The 21,104-nt window shown below is 37.4% G+C and overlaps 1 protein-coding gene across 1 annotated transcript in view; it reads right to left on the bottom strand.

Annotated features, from left to right (window-relative positions):
* ENPP3 (ectonucleotide pyrophosphatase/phosphodiesterase 3) overlaps positions 1 to 21,104 on the bottom strand; it is a 129,445-nt gene that overhangs the window by 28,885 nt on the left and 79,456 nt on the right. Inside the window, exons 17-20 of the mRNA XM_064294849.1 lie at positions 20,106 to 20,193; positions 18,145 to 18,323; positions 16,468 to 16,519; positions 6,450 to 6,604 (exon numbers count right to left, since the gene is read on the bottom strand). Of these exons, the coding sequence (XP_064150919.1) occupies positions 6,450 to 6,604; positions 16,468 to 16,519; positions 18,145 to 18,323; positions 20,106 to 20,193 (474 nt within the window). The remainder of the gene's footprint in view (positions 1 to 6,449; positions 6,605 to 16,467; positions 16,520 to 18,144; positions 18,324 to 20,105; positions 20,194 to 21,104) is intronic.

The raw sequence follows: 21,104 nt of genomic DNA, 5'->3' as shown, positions 1-21,104 counted from the left end.
CCTGTCTGGAGGGTAGATGGGATGGTAGAGAGGGTTAGAAACTGGCAAAACAGTCACGAAAGTAGAGACTGGAAGGAGGGAGTGGGCTGAATCATTAGGGGGAGAGTAAATGGGAGTATGTAGTAAGGTGTATATAAGTTTATATGTGACAGACTGACTTGATTTGTAAACTTTCACTTAAAGCACAATAAAAATTATTTTTAAAAAAGTCTTCTTTTTGGACAGTAAGCCAGTACAAGAGGAAATTACAGATACTGACAGTTGGGGTCCTCGACAAATTGGCTGGGTTCTTTCTTGATCATGTCATAATAAAACTCGTCAGCTGGCAAGCCCCAACCATTTAGTTTAGTGTCTCACCCTTAAAATATGAACTGACAGGCAAGGACCACCAGACATTTGATAGGAGGGAGAAGAAGAACAAAGAGGAAAAAGACAATGCAGAGGGCAGAAGAAAACTCCTTTCTCAGAGAAATCAGCTTTATCGCATCTATAAACAAGGAACAGAAAGCAATAAAAATGGAAATAGGGAACCCCGTCAGAGCAAGGGAGAATGAAGAAAACCAAAGACCCAAGGGAAAGATTAGTCCGAAGGATTAATGGACCACAACTACCACAGCTCCACCAGACTGAGTCCGGCGCAACTTGACGTTACCCAGCTACCACACCACCAACTGCTCTAACAAGGGTCACAATAGAGGATCTCTGACACAGTGGAAGAAAAATGTAGAATAAAAATTCAAACTCACAAAAGAAAAAAAGACCAGGCTTAAAACCAGTCTGACAGAGACTGGATAAACCCTGAGACTATGGCCCCAAGACACCCTTTTAACTCAGTACTTAAGTCACTCCTTTGGCTAACCCTTCAGCCAGAGATTAGACAGGCCCATAAAATAAACATTAATACATGTAGCTCAACCACATATGTGAGACTAAATGGGCACACCAGCCTAGGGACAAGGACAAAAAGGCAAGAAGGCACAGGAAAGCTGGGCAAATGGAAATGGGGAACCCAAGTCAAGAAGGGTAGAGTGCTGACACATTACAGGGCTGGCAACCAATGTCACAAAACAATATGTGTATTAATTGTTCAGTGAGAAACTAATCCCCCAAGCCCAAGACCAGTCGAGTTGATTCTGACTCAGCGAACCTATAGGACAGAGTAGAACCGCTCCACAGAGTTTCCAAGGAGCACCTGGTGGATTCGAACTGTCGACACTTTGGTTAGCAGCTGTAGCATTTAACCACTACACCACCAGGGGTTCCTGAGAAACTAACATGCTCTGAAAACTTTCATCTAAAGCACAATTTAAAAAAAGGGGGAGGGGGGAGGCAGAAGAACAGAAAGAACTCTGGATATTTAAAAAATATATGATAGAAATAAAACATTCAATAAGATTTAGAAGTTTCAGATAGTTCTTAAAAAGTGGAACAAGACAGAGGTAGAAAAGAAATTGAAAAAAAAAAAATTAGAGTATCAGCCCAGGTCTAATGTCCTATTAATTTTTAAAGGAAAAATTACTTCTAAATTTCTAAAAAGCCAGTTAAATCATCAATTAAATCACACAAAGTTTCAAAAGCGTATTTTCCCTGATTCCTTTTTCAGTAAGCTCCTGGGCCATCTATACGCTCCAGAAAAACAAGAAGCATGGTAAACCAAGAAATACAAATATAATTGGTGTTATATTGAAGGGATTGGATCTTGCCATTCATTTCACTCTCTCCTTCCGAAGGGGCAGTCGTTAAGAGCTTGGCTGCTAACCAAAAGAAAGGTCAGCAGTTCAAATCCACCAGCCACTCCTTGGAAACCCTGTGGGGCAGTTCTACTCTGTCCTACACGGTGGCTATGAGTCAGAATCGCCTCCATGGCAACGGGTTTTTCCTTCTGAAGGCAGAGGCTAGAATGCTAAAAACACTTGTTTATAGTTTTTCAAAAACGTAGTAAACAGTTTTCTCCACTTAGTTTAAAAGGGCACACAAAGATGTTGTAAAATAGGAGTACATAGAATATCGATTGCTGACTGAGTCGGCCCCATAAACATCCAGAATATTGTGAGTTGATGCTTCCTACCACACATCTTTATCATTTTATGCTAACATTTCATGTTTAGTTAATGTTTCTTAAAGAAATACAGAACATATAGAAGTAGCCATAGCTGCATTTTCCATAATGTAAAGAGAATTAAATGCTTATATTCCAACAGTTAAAATTACAAGAATATAAAGTTTTACGTAAGTGTAAGTGCATAATTAAATGGTCATAGTGCCAAGGGAGATAGTAATATAATTGTTGTTAAACTCTTTATTCTAAATCTGAATTCAGCATTAAACCATGTAGTCTCATTGAAATAATTAACTGTGGAAACTGTGGTCAAACAATTTAGTTGAGCAAAATGTTTACTCCTTTTTCTACATGGCACAGACTTGGGATTGGGACAAATGGACCATGATATCTTCATGCTGTCTGAAAATCCTTATTTCTTACATACCAAACTTGAACCACCTAATCCAAGTGCATTAAAACTAGCGCAGACAGGATGTGGTCACCTTACAAAAGTGACATTATGTAACAGCCTTCTAGAAAGATGGAGAGGAGGTATAGTTAAGTCATTTCTGAGTCTTGGTCTCGGAAAGAATAGTGAACCACCCCCACCACCAAACACACTTCAATTCTGCCACCTTTTCAAGGTTCCTTGGACTTTTTTGAAACCAAGGAATAAAAAGTCAGAAAAATGATAGAACTTAGGTGCTCAGATAAGATCTAAACTCCCTAGCCCTTTAAATTTTTCAGGAGTAGGTAAATGATAAACAGAGCCAGAAAAAGTAAACCTGAACAGAGGAAAAAATCATTTTTACTCAAGTTACAGACTCTCCTTACCTGTAGGCGGAATGTAAAAGCTAAACATATTTGAAGATTGAGCAATTATGGTCTTGCCTTATGATAAGACAGTAACTATATACACTTTGAAATTTTTTTTTCTGGTCCTGTAATATTTTTTTTTTGGCAGGGAAAAGATTTTTTTATAGTTCAAAAATATTTCTGCAACACAATAAAGTCCCTAGTTATTAAAGACTCACAAAAACATGAGTGTGTCAATTATTTATAATATCAAAGGTAATAAAAAAAAGCTTTAGAAACACAAAAGACTTTAAAAATTCAGTGATATGGAATACTTTACATATATGTGTGTGTGTGTACGCATTTTCAAGGTGCATTAGATTTTCTTCCCTGAAAATTCCTTTCATTCCATATTAACTTTCTTAAGTATTTATTTTAACAGTAACTGTAATTCTTGCTCTTATTTTCAGTTTTTCACCTAGCAACAACAACAACAAAAAACACATTTCACATCTTCCTACTGAGCAGGGCCAGAAGCAAAACCCATACATATGGCCTGATCAGCCTTAATGGCTTTGAACCAGTAATTGTAAAACCATGATTTCAAATTACAGCTATTTCCCCAGAACTCTTCTGAGATAATAACAACAACAACAAAAATTAGAAAACCCACCAAAGCCACAGAAAAACAAAAGCTCCATAAAACTTAGAGGCGCAGGCCAACTGGGCCCAGGTTCCAAAAAGCGCTTATTTAAAGTCTGATTTTTCAAACACAGACCTGATTTACAACATTTTTATGTGAATCTCAAAACATCCTTGTATGTAATTTTCGTGAACCACAACATACTAACAGAGTAATTTCTGAATTAGAAAGCAGAAAATTGCTAGAATTCCACCCTGTCACAAGGAGGGAGAAATACACAAGGCATTCTGTGGGATCAATGAAAGGACAAGAACTTTTGGTAACAAAGAAGCTAGTTTTTTAAAATCAATAACAAAAAAAATTGTACCAAGCTTTTAGTCTGTTAGCCCACTTAAAATCTCTCTGCCTTTGGTTTCTGCCAAAGCTCATATAAATTCAGGAATGCAAGACTCCAGAGGAAAGTATTAAAAACATCAACATCCCCCGTAACTCCATACAACCCCATGTGCCTTTTTCAAATAAAGAAATGAATAAGGCATAATAAGACTGACCTTCCTGAAGATGAGCCCCCATGAGGGGAAAAAAACAAAAACAGAAACAACATAGAAATTATTTTAAGAAATGTGGCATGCTGAAGAAAATCACAAACAACTGAACATTGTGCATGTTAAGAAAGTAATGTTGCCACCAGCCATACAAATTAGCCAGGTAACTGTAAAATATTTGCCCTTACTAGAACATAAACAACATTAGCACTGTGCTGCCAGTGATCACAACTGAACTTTTGTCCGCAGCAGAGTTTGACCTTCAGAACACACAAAGCTTTAATTACCAGTGGGACAATATGCCTATTTTTCATGAATCTTGAGTTGGATAAACCGGATACAACAATTTCCTTTTCATAAAAAGAAGCAGAATATCTGTATCCTTAGCAAGGACAGTAAGAGCTAGAGGTTTGTCATCAGAGTCCCTGAATGTAAAAATACTAAGGTTATCTCTGTAAAAACAGCTTTCTGACTTATTTACATTTCTGGCTGAAAGAAAACTTTCCGGTTTAAAAGCTTGTTTGTTTGTTTTAAATAATGGTTGTGATTAGTTCATCCAATGCATTCATTTATAAGCGTTTACTAAGCAGCTCTACCTGCTGGAGGTACATTCAACAATACCATCCCTGCCCTGAAAGAATGTTCAGATTGAATTTTGGCAGATTTTGATTTTTGCTTTCATTTATATTTCCCTGATAGCTAATGAGGTTCAATTGCTTGGCTTATATCCTTTGCTCACTTATCAGCTAAGATGCTTATCATTGTCTTATTTATTCATACATATTTATTAGATATTCTGGATCCAAATTACGATTCCGAATATTTCTTATATGCAATGCAAATATATTTCCCCATCCTTAACTTTGTCTTTTTCTCATACATTAATATTAATATAGTCAAATTATTCAATTCCCTCTGTTTTCTTGTGTTTTTAGAAATCTTTCTCTATTCCAATGTCATAAAGACATGCACAAAGAAAAATATGGATCTGCTGTTCCATTTAGGTCTATAAATCCAGTAGCAATTTAATTTTGTGTATGACATGAATCAGTTGCCATCAAGCTGATTCAGACTCATGGCGACTCCACTTGTGTGACAATAACTGTGCTCTATAGGGTTTTTTTTATGGTTATCAATGGCAGGCTATTCAGAAGTATATCACCAGGCTTTTCTTCCAAGATGCCTCTGGGTAGACTTGAGCCACTAATCTTTCTATTAGCACCCGAGCACGTTAACTGTTTACATCACCCAGAGACTCCAAATATTGTTGGTTATTTTACTATTGCTATTATTACTATTTTAAGCGCTGTAAATATTTCCTAATCTTCTCTCTTATCTCACAAGATGAAGTGGCTAATCAGTTGCATCGTGTGTTCTCAAATAAATCAAGTTAACCTTTCTGAGATTCATCATTAAAACTGATAACTGAGGCTTCAGATAAAAATTTTAGCCAAGGCCAATTAAACAATACAGGTGCCTCTGGATGAACTCTGAACCTCCAACTTTTTGGTTAGCAGCCAAGCAGGTTAACTGTTCATACTACCCAGGAACTCTGTATGATATGAAGTAGGGATCTAATTTCAAATTTTTCCTTATTTTAGTCAACTGTCCCAGCACCATTTATTAAAAAGGGAAAAGAGTTTGAACAAGTGGATTCCTGACCTCAGTTTGGAGGGATCTGTGACATAACATACCTGTACATATATGTCTAGCCTGACCTATTAGAGTGTTGGATCCTTCAGGGAAGAATTACATCTTGTTTACAGTGTGTTCCCTGTGCCTACCACAGCACACAGCAGATAGTGTTTGTTAAATGAATTAATAATCAAACACAAAGGCCTGATCATCTAGTTACCATCACCTTCTAGGTGCACCCACCATGTGCTTGGGAAATACCAAATGAATTGTGTGCCTTTGTACTGCCAATTCCTTCTGTTTGAAATGCTCTTTCCTACCAGCCTTTTTTTTTTTTTTTTTTTACCAGCTTTACCAATTGGCCAGTAAACGCTTTCTGATTTCAAAACGCAATGTTTTACTCTTCTGCACTCCCCTAACACCTTTCTGTTATACCTGGTACATTGTCTTATAAGTCACTGGCCAGTGATCTTTCTTTGGGGCCTTCACTGCAAATCAAGGTTCAACTAGCAGAATATTAAACCAGTTACCATCGAGTCAGTTTTGACTCACGGGGACCCCATGTCTGTAAGAGTAGAACTGTGCGCCATAGGGTTTTCAAATGGCTGGTTTTTCAGAAGCAAGTTTGCCAGCCCTTTCTTCCAAGGCACCTCTGGATGGACTCAAATCTCCAACCTTTCGGTTAGCAGCTGAGCATGTTTAACTGTTTGCACCACCTAAGAACTCTTAGAATATCAGAGCATTACTGATTTTTTCCAGCCTGCATGGAACAATGGACTCAGAGACTTACTGGCTTAGGGGTTGTATATGAGCTCCACATGGGCATCCTGAAAGCTTTTCCAAATCCACTCACATATTCTCTGTGGTAAAGGAGACAGTGTTCCTTGTTCTTCTGCATAACCCTGGGCCTGCCAAATGGCATATTTTCTTTCTCTGTTGCTGTTACTTAAGTGAAAATACAAAACAAATATGTATGTGAAATCAGCAAATGCTTCTATGCATTAAAAAAACTACCAATATAAAAAAAAATGGCTTATTATATGTCAAGTACTCTGATAAATATTATACATAATCTCCTTTGATTCTTATAACAAACCTATGAGGTAGGTGTTGTTATTCTGTTCTATAGAATTCAAAACTAAGGTTTAGAAAGTAAGTTGGCCAAACCAGAGGCTAAGCTTGCCCTCTCTGGCTCCTTATTTTTACAGCTCGCAGGACATATTACAAATCAAAACCGTTGCAATCGAATTGATTCCGACTTAACAGCATCAGGGTAGAACCGCCCCACAGGGTTTCCAAGGAGCAGCTGGTGGATTCAAACTGCTGACCTTTGGTTAGCAGTGAAGCTCTTTAACCACTTCGCCACCAGGGTAAATCTCAAGATCAAAAAGATTTACCTACCTAATAATTGTCACAGGAAATATGTTGTAATTCTATAAAAAATGAGCCTGGAGTTCATGTTTTTAACCACAAGACTTTTAATTTTTTAATCGTTTAATTTCCGCGAACTGATTTGAAGTAATCCTCATAACATATGGTATGATGGATGCCAGGGCGTGGGCGTGAAGAAGATGAACTGTAGAACAATGATGTTAGTGTCATTCAATTTATTTATTCTCTGAAGCTAAATTATATATTCCTCCATGTCCATGTAATATGTAAATGCACATAAAAAAACCTGTAAAAATACTGGCTACCATTAGAGGCAGGAAGAATAGGCGTTTTGCTCATTTGATATCTTAATTTTTTAAATAATAATAAAGATGTATTATGAATTAGTTGTGTAACAGGGAATAATTTGAAAGGCAAAGAAACTAAAAACAAAAAAACGGGGAGACAGTGAAAGCTTCATGTGACGTTATTTTCCAGATATCCTTATAATATAGAGGTCTATAAATTTTTTCTATAAAAGGCAAGTTAGTAAATATCTTAAGCTTTATGGGCCACATAGCCTCCGTGTCACCTTCACAGCTCTGCCACTGTAGTGCAAAGAAGCCATAGACAATAGGTAAACAAATGAGCATAGTAGTGCTCCGGTAATACCATATTTATGGACACTGAAATTTGAAAGTCATATAATTTACACATCATGAAATATTCTTATTTTGCCTTTTTTTTTTTTAAGCCATCGTAAAAAGTTAAAAACGCTTTCTAGCTCACGGGCTATAGGAAAGCAGGCAGCAGGCCGGATTTGCCATGAGGGCCATAGTTTGCAAACCCTGTGCTAGTACTGTGCTACTTTAAGGAAGGCCCAGGTTCCAGCAGCATTGGCAGCATTTGGGAGTTTGTGGAAATGCACAATCTCAGACCTCACCCCAGACCTACAAAAACAGAATATGCTTTTTCAAGATCCCCAGGCAAAGTATATGCATGTTAAAATTTGGGAAAAAGCCCAGTGGCACAGTGTTTAAAAGCAAACGGTCAGCAGTTCCAACCGACCAGCGGCTCCACGGGAGAAAGATGTGGCTGTCTGCTTCCGTAAAGATTTACAGACTTAGAAACTCTATGGGCCAGTTCTACTCTGTTTGACTATGGGCCAGTTCTACTCTGACTTTTAGGAGCTCCCAGTTATCTAGTTTTTCTTCTACACTCTTTATAATGTTTTGTATACTGTTTATGCCATGTATTAGGGCTCCTAATGTTGTCCCTGTTTTTTCTTCCATGATCTTTATCATTTTAGATTTTATATTTAGGTCTTTGATCCATTTTGAGTTAGTTTGTGCGCATGGAGTGAAGTATGGATCTTGTTTCATTTTTTTGCAGATGGATATCCAGTTATGCCGGCACCATTTGTTAAAAAGACTGTCTTTTCACCATTTAACTGACTTTGACCCTTTGTCGAATATCAACTGCTCCTATGTGGATGGATTTATGTCTGGATTCTCAATTCTGTTCCATTGGTCCATGTGTCTGTTGTTGTATCAGTACCAGGCTGTTTTGACTACTGTGGCGGTATGATAGGTTCTAAAATCAGGTAAAGTAAGGCCTCCCACTTTGTTCTTCTTTTTCAGTAATGCCTCATTTATCAAGGGGCCTCTTTCCCTTCCATATGAAATTGATGATTTGTTTCTCCATCTCATTAAAGAATGTCATTGGGATTTGGATCAGAATTGCATTAAATGTATAGATCGATTTTGGTAGAATAGACATTTTTATAATGTTAAGTTTTCCTATTCATGAGCAAGGTATGTTCTCCACTTATGTACGTCTCTTTTGGTTTCTTGCAGAAGTGTACTGTAGTTTTCTTTGTGTAAGTCTTTTACATCTCTGATAAGATTTATTCCTAAGTATTTTATCTTCTTGGGGGCTACTGTAAATGCCATTGATTTGGTGATTTCCTCTTCAATGTTCTTTTTGTTGCTGTAGAGGAATCCAACTGATTTTTGTATGTTTATCTTGTATCCCGATACTCTGTTGAACTCTTCTATTAGTTTCAGTAGTTTTCTGGAGGGTTCCTTAGGGTTTTCTGCGTATAAGATCATGTCATCTGCAAATAGAGATACTTTGACTTCTTCCTTGCCAATCTGTATGCCCTTTATTTCTTTATCTAGCCTAATTGCTCTGGCTAGGACTTCCAGCACAATGTTGAATCAGAGTGGTGATAAAGGGCATCCTTGTCTGGTTCCCAATCTCAAGGGGAATGTTTTCAGGCTCTCTCCATTTAGGGTGATGTTGGTTGTTGGCTTTGTATAAATGTCCTTTATTATGTCGAGAAATTTTCCTTCTATTCCTATTTGGCTGAGAGTTTTTATCATGAATGAGTGTTGAACTTTGTCAAATGCCTTTTCTGCATCAATTGATAAAATCATGTGATTCTTGTCTTTGTTTTATTTATGTGGTAACCCAGTAGAAAAACAATTTATGTGGTGGATTACATGAATTGTTTTTCTAATGTTGAACCATCCCTGCATACCTGGTATGAATCCCACTTGGTCATGGTGAATTTTTTTTTTTTTTGATATGTTGTTGAATTCTATTGGCTAGAATTTTGTTGAGGATTTTTGCATCTATGTTCATGAGGGATATAGGTCTATAATTTTCTTTTCTTGTGGTGTCTTTACCTGGTTTTGGTATCAGTCATACGGTGGCTTCATAGAATGAGTTTGGTAGTATTCCGTCCTTTTCTATGCTCTGAAATACCTTTAGTAGTAGTGCTGTTCACTCTTCTCTGAAAGTTTGGTAGAACTCTGCGGTGAAGCCATACGGACCAGGGCTTTTTTTCTTTAGGAGTTTTTTGATTACCTTTTCAATCTCTTCTTTTGTTATGGGTCTATTTAGTTGTTCTACCTCTGTTTGTGTTAGTTTAGGTAGGTAGTGTGTTTCTAGGAATTCATCCACTTCTTCTAGGTTTTCATATTTGTTTGAGTATAGTTTTTCATAGTAATCTGATATGATTCTTTTAATTTCAGTTGGGTCTGTTGTAATATCGCCCCTCTCATTTCTTATTCGGGTTATTTGCTTCCTCTCCTGTTTTTATTTTGTCAGTTTGGCCAATGGTTTATCAATTTTGTTGATTTATTCAAAAAACCAGCTTTTGGTCTTGTTAATTCTTTCAATTGCTCTTCTGTTTTCTATTTCATTATTTGTTTTCTTCTGCTGCCTGTGGGTTTCTTTTGTTGCTCTTTCTATTTGCTCAAGTTGTAGGGAAAATTCTTTGATTTTGGCCCTTTCTTCTTTTTGGATGTGTGCATTTATTGATATAAATTGGCCTCTGAGCACTGCTTTTGCTGTGTCCCAAAGGTTCTGATAGGAAGTGTTTTCATTCTCATTGGATTCTCTGAATTTCTTTATTCCATCCTTAACGTCTTCCATAATCCAGTCTTTTTAGAGCAGGGTATTGTTCAGTTTCCAAGTGTATGATTTCTTTTCCCAGCTTTTCCTGTTATTGATTTCCACTTTTATGGCCTTATGGTCAGAGAAGATGCTTTGTAATATTTCAATGTTTTGGATTCTGCTAAGGCTTGCTTTTTGACCTAATATGTGGTCTATTCTAGAGAATGTTCCATGTGCACTAGAAAAGAAAGTATAGTTGGTTGCTGTTGGGTGGAGTGTTCTGTATATGTCTACGAGGTCAGTTTGGTTGATTGTGGCATTTAGATCTTCCGTGTCTTTATTGAGCTTCTTTCTGAATGTCCTATCCTTTACCAAAAGTGGTGTGTTGAAGTCTCCTACTATTATTGTGGAGCCGTCTATCTCACTTTTCAATGCTGATAGAGTTTGTTTTATGTATCTTGCAGCCCTACATTGGGTCCATAAATATTTAATATGGTTATATCTTCTTGGTGTACTGTCCCTTTAATCATTATATAGTGTCCTTTCTTATCCTTTCTGATGGATTTAACTTTAAAGTCTACTTTGTCAGAAATTAATGTTGCCACTCCTGCTCTTTTTGATTGTTGTTTCCTTGATACATTTTTTTCCGTCCCTTGAATTTTAGTTTGTTTGTGTCTCTACGTCTAAGGTGTGTCTCTTGTAGGCAGCATAAAGGTAGATCTTATTTTTTAATCCATTCTGCCACTCTCTGTCTCTTTATTGGTGCATTGAGTCCATTTACATTCAGGGTAATTATGTATAGGTATGAATTTAGTGCTATCATTTTGATGTCTTTTTTTGTGTGTTGACAGTTTCTTTTTCCCACTTGATTTTATGTGCTGAGTAGATTTTCTTTATATATTGTCCTTTCCTCTTATTTGTTGTTGTTGATTTTGTTTCTGCTGAGTCTGTATTTTTCCCTTTTATTTTGATGAGTAGGATAGTTTGTCTCCTTTGTGGTTACCTTATTATTTACCCCTATTTTTCTAAATTTAAAACTAACTTTTATTTCTTTGTGTCGCCGTATTTTCCTCTCCATATGGAAGGTGTATGATTACTTTTCTTTTTGTTGTTAGGTGCCATCGAGTCGGTTCCGACTCAGTGACCCTATGCACAACAGAACGAAACATTGCCCGGTCCTGCGCCATCTTTATAATCATTGTTATGCTTGAGCTCATTGTTGCAGCCACTGTGTCAATCCACCTTGTTGAGAGTCTTCCTTTTTTCCGCTTACCCTGTAGTCCGCCAAGCATGATGTCCTTCTCCAGGGACTGATCCCTCCTGACAACATGTCCAAAGTATGTAAGACACAGTCTCGCCATCCTTGCTTCTAAGGAGCATTCTGGCAGCACTTCTTCCAAGACAGATATGTTCGTTCTTTTGGCAGTCCATGGTATATTCAATATTCTTCGCCAACACCACAATTCAAAGGCGTCAACTTTTCTCTGGTCTTCCTTACTCATTGTCCAGCTTTCACATGCATATGATGAGATTGAAAATACAAAAAAATAATAATTTTTTTTTTTTTGGGTCAGGCACACCTTAGTCTTGAGGGTGACAACTTTCCTCTTCAACATTTTGAAGAGGTCCTTTGCAGCAGATTTGCCCAATGCAATGCGTCTTTTGATTTCTTGACTGCTGCTTCCATGGCTGTTGATTGTGGATCCAAGTAAAATGAAATCCTTGACAACTGCAATCTTTTCTCTGTTTATCATGATATTGCTCATTGGTCCAGTTGTGAGGATTTTTGTTTTCTTTACATTGAGGTGTAATCCATACTGAAGGCTGTGGTCTTCGATCTTCATTAGTAAGTGCTTCAAGTCCTCTTCACTTTCTGCAAGCAAGGTTGTGTCATCTGCATAACGCAGGTTGTTAATGAGTCTTCCTCCAATCCTGATGCCTTGTTCCTCCTCATACAGTCCAGCTCTTCAGATTATTTGTTCAGCATACAGATTAAATAGGTATGGTGAAAGAATACAATGCTGATGCACACCTTTCCTGACTTTAAACCAATCAGTATCCCCTTGTTCTGTCCAAACAACTGCCTCTTGATCTATGTAAAGGTTCCTCATGAACACAATTTAGTGTTCTGGAATTCCCGTTCTTCGCAGTGTTATCCATAGTTTGTTATGATCCACACAGCTGAATGCCTTTGCATAGTCAATAAAACACAGGTAAACATCCTTCTGGTATTCTCTGCTTTCAGCCAGGATCCATCTGACATCAGCAATGATATCCCTGGTTCCACGTCCTCTTCTGAAACCAGCCTGAATTTCTGGCAGTTCCCTGTCGATATACTGCTGCAGCCGCTTTTGAATGATCTTCAGCAGAATTTTGCTTGCATGTGATATTAAAGATATTGTTCTATAATTTCCACAATCGGTTGGGTCACCTTTTTTGGGAATAGGCATAAATATGGATCTCTTCCAATCAGTTGGCCAGGAAGCTGTCTTCCATATTTCTCGGCATAGACGATTGAGCACCTTCAGGGCTGCATCTGTTTGTTGAACCATCTCAATTGATATTCCATCAGTTCCTGGAGCCTTGTTTTTTGCCAATGCCTTCAGAGCAGCTTGGACTTCTTCCTTCAGTACCATCGGTTCCTGATCATATGCCACCTCTTGAAATGGTTGAATATCGACTAATTCTTTTTGCTATAATGACTCTGTGTATTCCTTCCATCTTGTTTTGATGCTTCCTGGGTCATTTAATATTTTCCCCATAGAATCCTTCACTATTGCAACTCGAGGCTTAAATTTTTTCTTCAGTTCTTTCAGCTTGAGAAACACCGAGGGTGTTCTTCCCTTTTGGTTTTCCATCTCCAGCTCTTTGCACATGTCATTATAATACTTTACTTTGTCTTCTCAAGAGGCCCTTTGAAATCTTCTGTTCAGTTCTTTTACTTCATCAGTTCTTCATTTTGCTTTAGCTGCTCGACGCTCAAGAGCAATTTTCAGAGTCTCCTCTGACATCCATCTTGGTCTTTTCTTTCTTTCCGGTCTTTTCAGTGACCTCTTGCTTTCTTCATGGATGATGTCCTTGATGTCATTCCACAACTCATCTGGTCTTTGGTTACTTGTGTTCAATATATCAAATCTATTCTTGAGATGGTCTCTAAATTCAGGTGGGATATACTCAAGGTCATATTTTGGCTCTTGTGGACTTGCTCTGATTTTCTTCAGTTTCTCCTTGAACTTGCATATGAGCAATTGATGGTCTGTTCCACAGTCGGCCCCTGGCCTTGTTCTGACTGACGATATTGAGCTTTTCCATCGTCTCTTTCCACAGATGTAGTCAATTTGATTTCTGTGTGTTCCATCTGGAGATGTCCATGTGTATAGTCGCCGTTTATGTTGGTGAAAGAAGGTGTCTGCAATGAAGAAGTCATTGGTCTTGCAAAATTCCATCATTCGATCTCTGGCATTGTTTCTATCACCAAGGCCATATTTTACAACTACTGATCCTTCTTCTTTGTTTCCAACTTTTGCATTCCAATCGCTAGTAATTATCAATGCATCTTGACCGCATTTTCGATCAATTTCAGACTGCAGCAGCTGATAAAAATCTTCTATTTCTTCATCTTTGGCCCTAGTGGTTGGTGCATAAATTTGAACAGTAGTCGTATTAACTGGTCTTTCTTGTAGGCTTATGGATATTATCCTATCACTGATAGCGTTGTACTTCAGGATAGATCTTGAAACATTCTTTTTGACAATGAATGCAACACCATTCCTCTTCGAGTTGTCATTCCCAGCATAGTAGGCTATGATTGTCTGATTCAAAATGGCCAATACCAGTCCATTTCAGCTCACTAATGCCTAAGATACCCATGTTTATGCATTCCATTTCATTTTTGACGATTTCCAATTTTCCTAGATTCATACCTCGTACATTTCATGTTCCGATTATTAATGAATGTTTGTAGCTTTTTCTTCTCATTTTGAGTCATGCCACATCCACAAATGAAGGTCCCGAAAGCTTTACTCCACCCACGTCATTAAGGTCGACCCTAATTTTAGGAGGCAGCTCTTTCCCAGTCATCTTTTGAGTGCCTTCCAACCTGGGGGGCTCATCTTCCAGCACTGTATCTGACAATGTTCCGCTGCTATTCATAAGGTTTTCACTGGCTAATGCTTTTCAGAAGTAGACTGCAGGGTCCTTCTGCCTAGTCTGTCTTAGTCTGGAAGCTCAGCTGAAACCTGTCCTCCATGGATGACCCTGCTGGTATCTGAACACCAGTGGCATAGCTTCCAGCATCACAGCAACACACAAGCTCCCACAGTACAACAAACCAACAGACATGTGGGGGGACATTTCTTAGTCCCTCTTTATTATTTTAATGTTGTCTTCTTTTATATAATAACATCGCTGTTACCCTGTGTTGGGCTTTTTTTTTTTTTTTTTTAACCTTGCTTTGTTTTTTTGGATTTCCCTGTCTGGGTTGACTTCTGGTTGCTCTGCCCAGTGTTCTAGTCTTGGGTTGATACCTGATATTGTTGATTTTCTATCCAAAGAACTCCTTTTAGTATTTCTTGTAGTTTTGGTTTGGTTTTTACGAGTTCCCTCAACTTGTGTTTATCTGGAAATGTCTTAATTTCACCGTCATATTTAAGAGACAGTTTTGATGGATACATGATTCTTGGCAGGCAATTTTTTTCCTTTAATTTTTAAAATATGTCATCCCATTGCCTTCTTGCCTGCGTGGTTTCTGCCGAGTAGTCTGAGCGTATTGGCTCTCCTTTCTAGGTGACTTTTCTTTTATCCCTCGCTGCTCTTATAATTGTCTCTTTATCTTTGGTTTTGGCAAGCTTGATTATAATATGTCCTGGTGACTTTCTTTTAACATCTACCTTATGTGGAGTTCGATGAGCATCTTGGATAGATATCTTCTCATCTTTCACAATATCAGGGAAGTTTTTGAGGCATAGGAATTTTATTTATTTACTTATAGTGGTTTTTAAATTTACTCAACTGGTGATTCCAATGTGCAACCAGAAATCTGGGTTAGAAGGACTTTTATTGAACTCCATGATCCTTCCCCCCAACCAAAGACTTTGATATAACCTTTTGGGAAGTATGGCAGCCCCTTCTAATCTGATTGGTCATTGTGTGCTAATAGCAGAGTGGCTTATCCCTCTAGCATGAGTATAAAAAAAAAAAAAAAAACAGCTGCCATAGAGTCATAGTGGCCCAAAGTAGATTGCCAGATCTTTCTTCCAAGGTGCCCCTGGGTGCTCACCAGCCTCCAACCTCCAACCTTTTGGTTAGCAGTAAGTGCATTTATCATTTTTACGAGCCAGAGAGTCGTGGTATGGGTGTATCAAGGAAGAAATTGAGAGCCAGTCGGAAGGGAGAGATGGATATGGTAGGTTCCCAAAAAAGGTTAGAATAGAAGTCAGTCAAGAGAATCACTAATTTTCACCACAAGTAATAAGGATACTTAAAAGACAACAAGTAACAATACTATTGCTATAGGCCAGGAACAGTTCTAAATTCATTCCATGGACTATCTGTAATCTTTACATCTACCTGGTATTGGTAGTATTGTTATTATTAATGAGGAGACAGAAGGACAGAGAGGTTAAATAATTTGTTCCAGGTTACATAGCCAAGAAGTAGTAGAGACAGGACTCAAACCCAGGCAGTGGGCATGCTCACATCTGAGAAGGGGAATAGGAGTCTGCAGATGTGGCACAACCATTTCAAGAAATTTTTATGTTCCTGAAACCTTTGCAACTGCCCCATGCTTGCCACTGTTGTTATTAGATCTGTTTTTTTTTTCTTTTCCTCCTGTATACCGGAAATAAAATCAGGCTCTGTGAGCTTATTTGAGGGAATCACAAAAAGGTAATGTTGTGTTTTGTTTTGAAGGAGTTCTGGCAGGCAAGGAGAGGATGGCCACTCTAAAGGGAAGAGCCAGGAGGAATTGTGAGGCAAGTGAGAACAAAAATGGAGTCTTAAACATCAAAGACTTAACATACTTTCTATTGACTTACTTTCATTTGAGGTGAGATTTAGCCTTTGATTCACGTGTTCTAGAACAGTATTCTGCAAGATAACAGGGAGAGAGGGGATTCAGTTGAAGTAATAACACAAGTTTTAAAAGGTGATTAAGAACATTTCTGCTGTAATCACACGAAATATCTTACTACTGAACAAAGTAGCCAGACTAACTTGAGTTTAAATTCCAATTCTGCCACTAACTCTGAAATACTACTACTTACTGTACACTTTTTTGTGTGTGGGTTTGCAAAGATATAATTGATAATAGGGCAAAGTATTTTGACCACAGCTGGAATCAACTCCCAAACTGGGATGACAACATTCAGTGCCTCTCAAGCTCTCATGTGCCTACAAGTCACTTGAGGATCTTATTAAAATACAGATTCTCATTAAGTCAGCCTGAGATAGGGCCTGTGATTCTGTTATCTGTAATGAGCTTGCAAGTGACAATTTGAGTAGCAAGGGGCATTCTTTACAGAGAAGAATTTGAAGTTTGGAGTGTAGATCAAGCTTCTTTGATGTTGGACAATTTGCCTAACATCTCTGAGCCCTTTTTATCTATAATGTTTTGAGGATTAGAGAATGTAAAGGTTTTGCCCAACCCTGGCTATAAGGAAAAATTCTTACCTAAGGTAAAGGTAAAGGTAGCAAGTGTTTATTTAGTTTTACAATCATATTTTGAAGTTAGCATCAAATCTGCCTCGGCATTTGTCTTAGCTTGATGGATTCCTGATACCTGGGCTCCAATTTCTTTCTGAAATTCCATCCTCACTCACATGCTTTAATTCTCACAGGTGGGCTTAGTCCTTGTGTTTTGATTCCCTGTCCTTAGGACCCTCTCACTGGAATCTTGCCTTGTTGAGGGTTTCCTGTTCCTGAGTCTGATGCCTGATCCACTACAAGGACTTTTCCAATGCCGACTGACTGGTGGCCTGCTTCCAAGTGTTCTCTGAAAGAAATTCTTTACTGCTTTCATCTGTGATTCTCCCTATCAACTGTTTATCTGGGTTTATCTAGAATAAGACCAGACCTCTTGTGAATTCCAGGCTTTCCTGTGAGCCTTTCCTGTTAGTCAACTCCAATGGGTGTGTATAATGCCAGATCCCTATTTTATGAGATACACCCTCACTACACCCTCCCAGCTCATTCTGTTCTAAATAAGCAACCATGACCATCTGATTCTTAAGCTGTAAGAGGAATGGTTTAAATGGGGAACCCAGGGTAGAAAGGCGGAGAGTGTTGATACATTGTGGGGATTGCAACCAATGTCATGAAACAATTTGTGTACACATTTTTTAATGAGAAACTAATTTGCTCTGTAAACTTTCATCTAAAACACAATTAAAAAAAAAGAGGAATGGTCTATGAGGGAAAGCTAGATCAAAGTTTCTACTGTTTTTAAATAATTGAATTGTTAATTAATTCTACTGTTAATTAAAATAAATTTCTACATATGCTTTTCAGTTTACAAAGCACATTCTCACACTTAATCTTATAATGTATGCATTATAGTCTCTCATTTACAGATAAGGTTCAGAGAAATCACACACATAGTAAAGATCTGATCCAGGACATAAACCTGTCTGTCCACTACCCTGGTTATCAACCACCCTTGTTGTAGACTAGCTTGCCCCTTTACATTCTTCTGGATGCATGTAGTTATTACTTACGTTTTGTAGCTCAGAGCATGAGCAGTCTAGAGAATCTGTGGGCAGCAGATTAGTAAATCTGCAAACAGAAGACTTTGACACTTCCTCTGGGTGGGATGGCTTATAAAAAGGTGCCTTCAGAAGATGGTTTAAACTACCGTGGGTACCATTGTTTGGTGCTGGTTGAATGTGTAGAAGATCTGTTTTAAAAATAAGTTTAAAGTACTTTTAAATCTGAAAAAAACATTTTTTTTTAACAGTCACCATAGCAACTTTTTTATTTTTAGTGTGTTTATACGGTTGCTATATATGCAATATATTGTCATTGAGTGCTGTTGAGTTGATTCTGACTCATAGTAACCCCATGTGACAGAACAGAACTGCCTCAGAGTTTTCTAGGATATAACCTTTATGGGAGCAAATTACCAGGTCTTTCTCCCAGGGAGCAGCCAGGCAGATTTGAACCTCCAACCTTCAAGTTAGCGGCTGAGTGCTTAACTGTTATGCCACCAGGGCTCCTTCATAGCAAATCTTTTAATGAAATGACCCTCGAGCTTTTAAAACAAAAATTTATTGTTGTCAGTTGCCACCTTAAAGTATCAGTATTTTGTTTCAGTTGTTTGCAGATATTAAGGTCTGGTTCTTTTCTGGGATGGACAGTACATATTTGGAAAAATAAAGTGTACCTTCTGTTAATTATTATCTCACTTTTAAAAAGTCATTTTTTTCTTTTGTTTCCTGTGGAAAGTGGCAACTTGTTCTCAAAATACTTCTGTTACTGGTTCCCCATCACCCGTGGTTACAGCAAATACCTACTCTTTTACTTCCTTTATTAAATTCTGCTTTAATGCAATGGTGTGCTGCATATAACATTTGGTTTACTGACTTTTTTTCCTCTAGAGTTTCCAACACCTAGTCTCACTAGAGAACAGTCCCTGAAGACGTTCTCAGGAACTGTTTCTGTTCCACCAAAGGGAAGAATCACTGCTTCAATAGTTGCTTTGTTTCTTTTTCTTGTATAAAAAAACTATGCCCTTAGTAAAAACAAGTTTAAAGAACTTAAATGATTTCCAATCTTACTTGTAGTATGTTTAATTAGTTATATGAAAATTCTTTAAGGACAGAAATACTTTAAAAATATTAAACTAGTAAATTTTGCTTATCATCTAGAGAATTTTTTCTAATTTTCTTCTATAAAAACAAGACAGAAAAACATTTTACAAACATAATTTTTTAAGTGGCTCCTACTTAGTACCACCAAATAGGTTTCTCTAGGCTTAATCCTATCTAATTCCTTCTAACCCTCCTCTCCAAGAGCCAGCGGCCCTGACCACCCTGGGAACTAAGAATTTAAGTTATTACTGCAACAGGGTATTTTTATATTCCTATTTTTTGGTCTCTAAGTCACAGTCAATCACTACAAGCCAGTGGTGAGATTAAAAGAGATAATTTGAACATATTTATATCGAAATTCCTAAAGCTAAAAAGGTGGAATTGCCACTTACTGGTTACTTTGCCTAGGTAAACGAATTGTTAACACAATAGTCTGAGGCAAGCACATAGGTTAGATTGTTCTAAAACTCTAATCTTTCTAACACTGGATATAACAAAAAGTATGTCCAAATAGACTTTCTCACCACCCTTTTATGCCGGAAGTCTTCTTTATAATTACAGGAGAAAACTTGTGTGTTTAGCTTGTGTTTCTCCTGCTTTGAAAAGTTTGAAGTCGCATTTTACTGACCCAGTTTTATTATAATTAAATTATCATATAGTACCTAATTAATGGGAAAGCTGGGTCTCCTGAGAGCTAATGTTTATCAATTACTGAAAGTTATAAATAATTCTTCTTCATTTTTTCTACTTTGTCTTCTTAATGCAGAGCACACTGCCTCTGGGATCAATTTATCGCCGTTTCCAAAATAAATACATATTATTAAAACCATAGCCATCATTTGCTAGTGAATTTACAGAAATATACTCACCACACATTAGGTTATAGACTTCAATATTTTCAAATGGTTCAACTTCAGTCTTCTCTTTAAAACTGGGTCCATGTGCCAGAAAGATAGCCTAGTTGTTAATATACATACTGTTAGTAGACACCAATCAAACACAAAAACAGACATTGGAAGAGACACAGTTTCCTTCCATAACAATTCTATTTGTAGTTTAGGCCTCTGTGAGGATTTCTTTTTAGAAGATGAAAATTATTTTTAAATCATCTCCTGTGATGTATTACTAACACTAACCAAATATAGCCCATATTGTGTGGTGTTTACTTCTCCTGTCTCGCCCGCTTCCATATCACTTCATATGTCGACAGAATAGAATAGAAGCAACTGTGGACAGCCAACAGCAGTACAATTTCACAATGTTTGTACAACATATATATTAGAAATTCAACAGATGACATCATATATTCTTTCATGTGATTGCTCAAATATGTTCATACATGGCAAAAATGTTAAAGTTTCTAAGCATCAAATTTTTCACTACTTCCTAAGCCATTTATTTCTAAAATGCATCTCCCCTTTACTTTTAGGATAAAGAGACCTAAATATTTTGCTGTATATTTCATTAACGTTAACTTAGTTACATTATTTATAACAAATCTAACTGTTCTGGATTGTAAATGACTAGAAGAAAAGTGTCAAACCTAGAAAAGCAATTCTTTTCTGGTAACAGTGGTGTGTGTGTGTGTGTATGTGTATATATATACACATATGTGTGTATATATATATGTATCCCCCCCCTCAAGATAACCAGGAAAGAATTCGAGGCATAACTCTTGCAGCAATTAACTCAATTATCATATAGTGCCCTAAAAAAAAAGTGCCCTACTTAATAGAAAATCTCTGTCTCTAGGGATTTAGATAAGACAATCGGGTTGCAAAAATCATAAAGCTTAAACTACGAAGGACCTACCAGCTGCATGTTACGGTGGACTTATCCATACACTTTCTTCCCAGGATACTACATGT

This window comes from Loxodonta africana, chromosome 1 (genome assembly GCF_030014295.1).
Source record: "Loxodonta africana isolate mLoxAfr1 chromosome 1, mLoxAfr1.hap2, whole genome shotgun sequence".
In the NCBI taxonomy this organism is placed as follows: Eukaryota; Metazoa; Chordata; class Mammalia; order Proboscidea; family Elephantidae; genus Loxodonta; species Loxodonta africana.
Note: the sequence above shows the minus strand (reverse complement) of the source record. Positions and strands in the feature narration are given on the sequence as shown.